General features: G+C 37.8%; 1 protein-coding gene across 1 annotated transcript in view; it reads right to left on the bottom strand.

Annotated features, from left to right (window-relative positions):
• ca16b (carbonic anhydrase XVI b) overlaps positions 1-10,890 on the bottom strand; it is a 136,114-nt gene that overhangs the window by 3,146 nt on the left and 122,078 nt on the right. Inside the window, exons 16-28 of the mRNA XM_077573100.1 lie at positions 10,045-10,141; positions 9,833-9,915; positions 9,622-9,756; positions 8,335-8,469; positions 7,288-7,460; positions 7,057-7,192; positions 4,837-4,983; positions 3,210-3,303; positions 2,816-2,892; positions 2,612-2,740; positions 1,284-1,430; positions 1,050-1,192; positions 750-885 (exon numbers count right to left, since the gene is read on the bottom strand). Coding sequence (XP_077429226.1) covers positions 750-885; positions 1,050-1,192; positions 1,284-1,430; positions 2,612-2,740; positions 2,816-2,892; positions 3,210-3,303; positions 4,837-4,983; positions 7,057-7,192; positions 7,288-7,460; positions 8,335-8,469; positions 9,622-9,756; positions 9,833-9,915; positions 10,045-10,141 — 1,632 coding nt within the window. The remainder of the gene's footprint in view (positions 1-749; positions 886-1,049; positions 1,193-1,283; positions 1,431-2,611; positions 2,741-2,815; positions 2,893-3,209; positions 3,304-4,836; positions 4,984-7,056; positions 7,193-7,287; positions 7,461-8,334; positions 8,470-9,621; positions 9,757-9,832; positions 9,916-10,044; positions 10,142-10,890) is intronic.

Raw genomic sequence — 10,890 nt, 5'->3', positions numbered from 1 at the left:
GGAGAACAAATAGAAGCTGATGCGAAAATTCCTTTTTTAAGGCACTCTGAATAACCAAAGGGGACATTTGAACAATACTTGAAGTTTCTGAAAGGTCGGAGTGCAGCAGTGTGTCTTTGTAACGTATTTACATTTTTTTTTTTTAAATATATAAAATAAATAAATAAAATAATAACATAATACACAAAATAAAATAAATATTAAATAATAAGAATAATTAAAAAAATACAACTTGTACTATGGAGTGGCTTATAATCAGAAAACTGTCAATTTAATGCCCAGCTTCAGATTGTGTATTTATTAGCCAGCCAAAATCAGGTTTGAGTGCTTTAATCTATACAGATATTAAATGTTGTTTTTTTGTTAAACCCTTCATAAATTATGATATTATGACAATAGAAGCTTCAGGGTAGTTCAAGCTAAGAGATGTTTTTTTTTTAACTATTATACTTTATTTGTATGTTGCAATACATGCAAATCCGCTCCATTATGCTTTTCATAAGACTAATTCCTATTTAGACATTAATAGCACCATCTTGTGGCATCTTAGAGCATTATCGAAAGAGCACTATAATAGGTGAGTTTTTAGCAAATAATGGAGAGTAGGTTGGTAAAAAAAAAAAAAAAAAAAGGTGAATTCCCAATTAGCCAACTGATTACTGTCGCAAATGACATTAAATCCTGATTAGCGTCACTAAACAATCATTAGGATCATTAAAAGTATGATGAAAATTTCCCGCTCCACTTACAATATCGGTGAAGACTCCCGGCCTCATGAGGTTGATCATCTTGGCCACCTGATAGATGTCGACGACGCCTTCGTTCTCCAGCTGCTGCGACAGCGTGGTGAGAGCACACAGCATCCCCGCTGACACCGCGCCGTACCTGCGAGAAGGCACGACAATCAATCACATGCAGCTGCAGGAGACAAATTCACTCGGGAGGGAGGAAGGGGGAAGGAGGGGGGGTTGATGTTTGAAATGGGAAGAAGCAGTCTTGAATAAAGTACTTGAAAAGCGATACTCAAGTAAAATTACAACTCAACGTACTCATCGTGCACGATGGTGGGGCCGTCTCGCGTCATGGCCTCCTCCTTGATGACCCTGATGAGCTCGAAAGCGCTGCTGAGAGGAGCGTCGGGGTTGGGCCACTTGGGGCACTGGAAGTGTCTCACCTCCAGGACGTAGTCGTCCTGACGCGCACGTGACAAGAAGGAGAGTTACGCGCACGTGGGGGGGGGGGGGGGGGGGACGTCGCCACGTGAAAGCAGATGCGGAGGATACCTGCGTGGCTTCCAGGATGAAGTCGTGGATGATGATCTGCTCCTCGTTGGAGAGGCACAGTCTGTCCTTGCTTATGAGCGTGACGGTGAAGGCGATGCAATTCATGGCCTCTTCGCGACTCGGCCAGTAAACAAACTCATCCTCAGCCTGCACACAATGGAGCAAAAAAAATTATAATCTTTTCATTTTCTAACACAGTAGTAAAGTCAGAACAAAATATGAGTGTAACATCTTTATATTTGTAATAATTTCCTAGACATTTTGCACTTAACTCATTCACTGCCATTGACGGCTATCAAAAATTCATTTGAACTATTTCTAGTTAATTTTTCCCCCCCACTTTTGTTAACAAAAGTATGAAAACCTAGAATTTTTTTTAATATATTAGAACAGATATAAAATTTGTAATTAATCGTGAGTTAACTAGTGAAGTCGCGCTATTAATTACGAAAAAATTTAATCGCCTGACGCCCTTAAGTTTTAATAATCTTTTCTTCTTTTTTTTTTTTTTTAAAGTAATTTTAATTATTATTTTTTTATTTGTAATTTTCTTTTTTCTTTTTTTTTTTTAAAGAAAAGATTATTCAAAATTAGGGGCGTCAGGCGATTAATTCTTTAAATCATAATTAGCATTGGCGTGCTGGCATTTAAGGCAAACAAACACTAGTAACCACCATTTACTTCATACATACATCATTATATCTACATAAGTTGAATTTGGTGGATATAACTACTCAGTATTTATTAACTCCTGTGCATGATCATTATTAAACACCAACAAAATTAGACTATGCTAAACGGTTAGCAATCGCGATTAGCATTAGCGCGCTAGTGATGACCATTTAAGGCAAAACAAACACCAACCACCATTTAGTTCCCACTGACATCATTATGTCTACAAGAGTTCAATTCAATAGAATGAACTACTATTTTTGTATCTTCTTTGCATGAGCATTATTAAACACCAACAAAATTGGACTATGCTAAACGGTTAGCAATCGCGATTAGCATTAGCACGTTAGTGATGACTATTTAAGGTAAACAAAAACATGTCTTAAAAGTCACTGACAGATGATGATGAGTCAACAAAAGTCCATGTCATGAGTAAAAGAGTAAATGAGCTCGATAACTTCTTGTCCGCTTTATGCGTCTGCAAAAAAGACCCATGCAGAACGTAGAAACACAATTCCAGCAGTCATTTTTAGTCGACCTAGTTTTAAAGTCACCTTACGCATTTCAACACAGGATTTGACAACTTTGCTCGCTTTACAAATCTTTTATTTTATTTTATTTTTTAAATGTAATGGATCTGTATACATGGTGCTTACCAGGCTCTGGTTGTCAGGCAACATGACAATAATTTGTGCATTATGGTCCCAAATCATCCGCCAAAAGTCAGTGGTGGTGTGGGGCAAAGGATGCTGGGTAATGATGAACTCATTACTCCTGTAGTAACCCTGAGCAGACAAAAGAGCAAGCTTTTTAGACAGCCGACGTGCAAATGGAATGGGCGGGGCTGGAAGAGGCCGTACCATTATGTAGGACGCATTAATGTAATCGGTTCCTTTCATGCCAGGCAGAGTGGTGAGACCCACCCTCGCTCGCTCGGCTGTACGGGCAGAAACACACACGAGTCAGAACCCGGACGGCTGTAATCACACTGGCTGATAGGGCGCGCGTTCATTACCATTCCGCACTGTTGCTATAGCAACAACAACCTCCATTTCCTCTGGCCGGGCGCCAAGAATGCATCGAGCGATTAACTTATGGGATTATGGAAATAGATTCTAATTTTGGACGAGGAATTGTCTTTAATAATGTACAGGCCGCATACGCGACTCGGCTGGATGAGGAAATGCGGCAGTGCTGTTTATTCATTCGTTATTTTTTTGCTTTGCGAACAAAACAAGTGGACGAGAGACTCACATGGAACCACCGAGGAGTTGCGGTTCTTTTCCTTGTTGCAGTCTTTGTGAGCACTGAAACACTCCACAAAGCGAGTGTTGCATTGAGTCAGCAGCTGGTGACAGATGAGGGGAAAAGTCAATCACACGGTGTTAAAATCAATCAAACAAAGACTGTGAAAGCCACACGGGCCCTGTTTTAATTAGTAAAAGAGACACGGGGTGAGCAAAATACAGAAGAACCCTTCAAGTGCAGTGCAGCCTCGGTCAAAACAATCCATTATGAGATGCTGCTTAACCCATTTGACCTCATTTGGAAAGCAGTAATTGTTTTTTGTTTATTTGAAGTTTGTTGCTATCATAAAAAAACATTAGATGAAAAGATTCTCTTTCATTATCATGTCTGACAGATTCAGTAGTGATTTTAGGCTTGTTTTCTGGTTTTGGCAGATTTCGAAAAACTATCCGCACCTATTGGATGAACATATTCATCGTGTTTTTTTCTATAATGACCCAAGATGCCACAAGAGGGCACTATAGTACTGTATAATAGGAAAGCAATACATGAGTGTAAATCAAGTTTAGCCTGGGTTTTCAAAATCAAATCATCTATAAACTATAATCTGCTTTAAAGTTTAATTGTAAAATAGGCTTACAATTATATTAAACTATGTTGGGATCATAATTGTTCCTATATTTACAATTTAAACTATTAATGTAATCAATTATGGTACAAAACATTTTTAGAGGGCCATCATCTTCTCGGGATGTAAACGATCACTCACAATATTAAAAGCAGCACGTCTGTCAAAAATGCCAGGTTGATTTCCATTTGTGCAGTCCCAGCATCCTCTGGCGGTTAGTTCATCAGCGCAGCTTAATTTTAATTAGGCATGTTTTGGCCACCTATGTTTAAGACCCACGCTAATGGCCAGATGAAGTTTCTCCACAAACGGACTCACTTCACAACGTGTGCGTGCATCAGCAAGTGCAAGTGAATCTTATTATTGACTGCAAGTCATTTATGTACATTGAGGTTCATGTTATCTCTACTATTTGAACTATGTGTATAAATATGACCTTGGTTAATTAGCAGAGAATAGAGAAGACATTTACAGTACATGCAATTTACTCATATATATTTTATTTGTATATCTTTTTTTGTCTAAATAGAAAACACGATTATTACTCACATGGACAAAATTATGTTCTAACTGGACACACTGGAGCGGGTAAATCAGTCATATAGAAAATATTTTCCAACATATCCATAAAAAATAATTAACAATACAAATGACTGGTCAAGCATATTTCTTTGTCATTGCTGTTATGTATAAAAATATCTTCTTCTTTTTTTTTTTACATAACAGTTTCATATCACCAACCTCCCCCCACAATCTAATAATAATAATCATCATATTCTGACTTTTGTATATCGTTCCATCCCTATCAACTACTCGACTGTCCTCAAAGTTATATCCGCTCTTCCGCTGCAGGGCTTTTTTGGTCTCTCTTCCCCGCCAATAAAATGGGATTACCGCTGTTCCCGTACACGCTTTTAACAAGCTTCCCATCAAGAGTCCGCCTCCTTTTCCCGAGGATGATGCCATTAGGGATCGAGTGACAACACCACGAGCTTGTAAACTCACCCTGAACTGCTTCTCCAGACGGGTGCGGCCCGCCGAGTTTGGCGAGAGGATGCTGTTGACGTAGCCGTGCAGCTGCCAGGCGGGCATTTCCGTCTCTCTGCTGAAAATGGTCTCCATCAGAGCGTCGTGGATGAAAACGTATTGCTCCTGAAGGAAGATAGAAATGGAAACACATCAAATCATTTGGTTGTACGGTGTAGATATATATATATTTTAGTAATTGTATTTCTTTACTTGAAAAAAAAAAATCTGCAGATATCAGCAAGTCTAAATGAATGCAACTTAAAAAAAAATTAATGCCCACATCACATAAACAATTCACATACACTTGCATACATATATGCACATACTGTTTATATATTAGGGCTGTCAGTTGCTTACAATAATTCAATTTTAATTAATTACATAATTTCCATACTTAACTAACGATAGATTAATCACAAATTAGTCATGTTATATCTGTTGTAAATGCACAGTAAAAATGTGTTTTCGTAATTTTTCGTACTCTTGCTAAACAACAAAAGTGGACAAATGCACATTTTCAACCATTGATACAGTAATTTAATAGTAAGTAATTCATAAAGTTATTTCAAGGTAAAATGATATACTAAACAATTAAAAGGGGTGTACAGCATCATTGAGTCATTTTTTTCTGCCACTAGGTGGGATTAGTGTTTCATGTTGGACATTGGTGAGAGGGCTTTTCAAATTCAGAACAATTTGTGGACTCCAGGCCATTTTGTGCCGACCCCCCCCCCCCCCCCCAAAAAAAAAGAAAAAAAAAGACATTTATTATTGCTAAATTGCATTATAGTGACTCCTTTTCACAAAGGTTTATGTAAAATACAGCATGAGCAACAACGTTTTTACATGAATTGAAATTCTATTTTTAATGCCTCTGGATAACATATTTAATACTTTTTAATGCCATTAACTCATTCACTCCCAGACATTTTCACTGAAGCAACCCCCTTTGCCCCCAGCTGTTTTACTGGATTTTGCAAGGCTCAAAGAATATTGTGTTCTATTGCTAGAAAAACATGACATGGAACCTACCAAAAGAAAGATTAAAGTCTCCTTTCATCAAGAAGAAACAAAAAGTATATTTCTATTCCGTTTTGCAGCAATTAGCATTAGGATATAGCCAAGTTTCATCATTATTCACAAATCTGTGGGGAAATCAGCTTGTTTGCAACATGGCCCTGGTTGATTTCTTATACTATGCTGCCACCTGCAGGCCGTTTTTGTAATGACTACCTTCAACTGTTCTCTGCAGTTGAGAGGTTGCATCAAAGCCTTCTGTATGCTCTAGAAACATAAAAAAAAACAAATACATCTCTGGGACACCTTAAAACAGTTTTTCAAATCATTTTTGGCAGCAAACGAGTTAAAGGCCTTCATTTTTAATACTGACTTTTAATGCTTTTTAATGAACCGCGGAAAACCTGGTAAATGTTTTTAAAGTCTTCTGTTAATTTGTTATGTCATTCTTTTTGTAATTTTGTGTATAAAATGCGCTATATAAATAAATCTGCCTTGCCTTGAGCACCCAAGACAGCCGTTCAAATTTTCATGACTGTAAATAAATGACAAGCATTGAAAATCACATATATCTTGATACCACCAGAGTTTACAGAAAATGGTCCACAAAAGAGAAAATATTCATCAAACAGAATTTTCGATATGGCTTGACGGTGGCGGAGGGCAGACTTGTTGGATCTGGCAGAAAAAAACAGCAGTTTCACCTCAAATAACTGCTTGATGAGGAAGCAGGTGAAATCGAGGTTACAGCAACGCACGGATTTACCAAATTGCACAGCAGTGGATTAGAAATATATACGCCTACTCTGATGAGTCGTCTTTTGGCTGACATTTCAACGGCGGTGTCACAATTTTGTCTTCATGCTGCCTTGCATCAACATTTAAGTGCGCGAGCGTTGAGGGAAAATGTGTGGAGGGATAATTAATTAAACCCCTTTAGGCCACTTCGTTGCAAATGAGGCCGCCATGTCAAAAAAGCTGTAATAATTATTTTAAACTGACAAGAGTTCCATAGATAAAAAAAAATCCAGTAAGAAATAAGAAAGTCATCCCTTTTGCCTAAAATATGACTTGACTCAGCTCAAAGTATGCATTAAGTATTAAAGCCTTTCCTCTGTAAGCAAGATGACCTTTGTCATGTCATGTTTTTTTTTGGGGTAAGCAAGCTGGTGGTCTTACCTCAGTCTGGACCAGGTAGTTGCGCTGTGTGCGGATATGTTTAAGAAAGTCCAGGATGCTGACTGTGCTTTTGTCCTTGATTTGTTGCAGCATGCTGTCAATGACAATGTAGGTTCCCGTGCGCCCAACCCCTGCACTGAGGCCAGCACAAAGCAATATGAGCACGCCGCGAGGCCCGTCAGCACATTTCCAACGCTCATAATTAATGTTCATTTAAGTAATGGATTGTACCTGCAGTGCACCAGGACCGGGCCCATGCCTGCAGTGCGGGCCGCTGATGAGCGGTTGATGAAGGTGAGGACGGGGAGGGTGTACTCGGGCACGCCCATGTCAGGCCATTGAGTGTAGTGGTACTGGATGACGATACGCTCGTTTAGCTTCCCCTTTGGATTCCCCTTTTGTCCCTGGAAAAAAAAAAGCAAACGCATCTTACAGCACTGCGTCGTGTGTCGTATCGGCGATATCATTAACACAGGGATGTGATTTGACCAAAGTGAAATTATCTGAAAATTTAGCCGGGGGTCTGGGGGCCGCTGGCACCCAGCTAGGTCCAGGGTTTTCCGTGCTTTTAAGTACTTTCAATGCACTCACATGACAAAGAAATAGACAAAACAACAGCATAAATTTTCAATGTATATTGAACTATCCCATATAAAATGGCAGTTTTAGTCAACTCAAAATCAGTCACATTCAAAAACATTGGACTGCCTTTGCTTTTAAAAACTATCACTGAGAATATCATCATATCTAACTAATGTGATTACTAAGTTAACACATAAATAATGTTGAAGAGTTCAAATTTCATGAACAAATAATTGTATCATGACCAAATGAAAAGTAACTCATATTAGAGCATACCACAAATGTCTTTGTTATAGCAGAAGACGTTATCTGTCGGAGTCATGTGCATACACAATGAACTACAAAAAAATAAATAAATAAATAAATAAATAAATAATCGGATTTTTTTTTTTTTGGGGGGGAGATAAAAAAAAACGGAATTCCGCGAATTAGCGGAAAAATCACATCCCTGTTAATACGGTAGAGCAGAGGTCCCCAACCCTGGTCCCTCAGGGACCGGTATCCAGCCTGTTTTCCATGCCTCCCACAGCCAACACAGGTGATTCATATCATCAGCTAATCAGCAATCTCCGGAGAAGGCAGATAACGATCTCCACCTGTGTTGGCTGTGGGAGACATGGAAAACAGGCTGGATGCCGGTCCCTGAGGATCAGGGTTGAGGACCGCTGCGGTAGAGGATGCTTTGATTTCTTTGACCTTTTTGACTTTGGTGTTCCGTATGTGGAAACGGTGCAGGGTGTAGCAGGCGTGCACTTCGGTGTTTTTCAGCGTCACGACGATGTTTCCGTACTGCTCGCTGTTCTCTGTAGGCCAGTACTGGTCACATTTCCTCTGCAAAACACAACAATTGGTACTTGATCATGTTTGTTATGCAGGTATACACTGACGGCAAAAAAAAAAAAAGGAAAATTAAGAATTAGGGGTGTCAAAATTAGTGTATTAATTTTGAGCTAAAGTTCATTAAAGCTACTTATTTTTTTAATGCGTGGTTAATGACCGCCCCTTACTTGGAAAGCCGGTACTCGTTGCAACGCAGCAGACACGTCCATGTCAAAATTTAGCGTTAATAAACTTAGTAACATATTTGTGGAGACTGGGGTCAAGTTGTATTTTACATTTTAAAAAATGTGCAGAATTTCACAAGTTACTTCATGTTAAAGATTAGAATAGCTCTGAATATGAAAAGAAAAATGCACTGAGCTGTCACCAACATCTTGCATATGCAATTATGCCATCTAGTGGCAGAAAAAATGACCTCAACACAAATCAATATCCCACTCGTTTTTTAGTCCAGTCCATCTTTTTAATTTTAACTCAATTTCGTGAATTATTATGAAATTACTGTATCAATGACTAAAAGATGCAGACATATTTATTTTAGTCTAACACTTTTCACACTTTTATGTTAACAAGAGTATGAAAACAAAAAAAATTGTAATGAATCGTGAGTTAACTATTGAAGTCATGCAATTAATTACGATTACAAATTTTACTCGCCTGACACCCCTATTAAGAATATATTACTACTTTGAGCAACATTATCTGTGTGAAACTGTACTTTCTTTAAAATTTTAGATTTAGTGTTGCAAAAAAAAAAATAATACAGCAAATTTCATTAAAAATATTTTTTGGGGTGATTTGGCATAGAATGACCCCTAAAACCTAAAAATGAAGCTATTCAGCTCACTTCAACAGTTTCTTGGCATCAACATGCCCAAACTTATTTGTTTGGTCTGAATACAAAAACAACAGTGGATAGGTTAAAAAAAAAACTGCATGCATGGGTTCAGCGCAAATTATTATTTTTTACCGATATAGGATTGGATTTGAAACTTTTTTTTTTTTTACCAGCATTAACTCGTGAACTATTAGAAAAACAGACAAATACCGAAACAATAGAAATAAATATTTTGGAAGACAAAATCGAGCATGAGGAACTTAATGTTGGTTCGATTTTCGTTTTTTGCACCAACGTCGACCCACCCGTCCTTTCTCCACCAGGTTTGTAATCATGACGATGATTCCGGAGTTCTGCTCCCACACCATCCTCCAAAAGTCTTCAAAGGTGGACTTCAGCGGACCCTGCGCAGCGATGTACGCTCTCGGCCGGTTATACCCCTGCGACAAGTCAAACGATTCATAATTAAGGTGATGCTGACAAGACATGGGCGCAACACGAAGCGTTTCAACTCACGTCCACGTAGTTGGCGTTGATGTAATCGGAATGTTTGGCGTCTTTCCCAGCCAGCGCTCGTAATTTCACCCGGCTATGGTCGTCTGTTGGGTGGGAAATCATCGATATACTTGAGCAAATGATTTTTAAAGGGAGGAAAGTAGGTTATGGAAACATAAGAGGATTTCTCCGCACTAGACATCCTCTCTTATCCCGTTTCACAGCAGACTCACAAGCCACAATGTTGATGTATCTGTTTTTGTGCTTGTTGTCAGGATGATTGGAGTGTTCCGCAGTGATTTTCAGGTCGGCTGTGGAGCGTTGGACCTCCTGGGAAGAGAGAGAGTGAGAAAAATAAAACAAACAACAAACGCTATTGAATCATTTTCTATTGCATTTAGCCAAACTGTATGATTTGAGTTCTTGCATAATGCAGCTTAAAGCTGGTCATTAGCCCATTCACTGCCATGAATTCATTAAAAAAAAGATAAAAAATTAGGGGCGACAGGAAATAATATTTTTTTTAATTGTAATTGCATGACTTCACTAGTTAACTAACGATTAATCACACATTTTCTATCTTCTAAATGTACAATAAAACAATTAGAGGTTTTCATACTCTTGTTAACAAAAGTGGAAAAAAATTTAAACTAATAGAAATAGTTCAAATGAATTTTTGACGTTTATAGCCGCCAATGGCAGTGAATGAAAAAAAAAGATTATTTAAAATTTGGGGCGTCAGGAAATTTAAATTTGTAATTGTAATTAATCGCATGACTTCAGTAAGTTAACTGACTAAATGTTATATCTATTCTAAATTTAATTTTTTTAATTTTAATTTTAATTTTTAATTAATTGATTTTCTAGGTTTTCTTTAGCTTGTTAACAAAAGTAGAAAAAAAAGTTAAACTAATAGAAATTGTTAAAATGAATTTTTGAAATTTATGGCTGTCAATGGCAGTGAATGAATAACAAAAAGGAAAAGATTATAAAAAATTTGAGGCTTTAGTCAATTCAAATTTTTAAATGTAATTAATCGCATGACTTCACTAGTTAACTTATGATTAATCACAAAGTTT

Source organism: Vanacampus margaritifer, chromosome 8 (genome assembly GCF_051991255.1).
Source record: "Vanacampus margaritifer isolate UIUO_Vmar chromosome 8, RoL_Vmar_1.0, whole genome shotgun sequence".
NCBI classification, from domain to species: domain Eukaryota; kingdom Metazoa; phylum Chordata; class Actinopteri; order Syngnathiformes; family Syngnathidae; genus Vanacampus; species Vanacampus margaritifer.
This window is presented reverse-complemented; position numbering and strand designations above follow the sequence as displayed.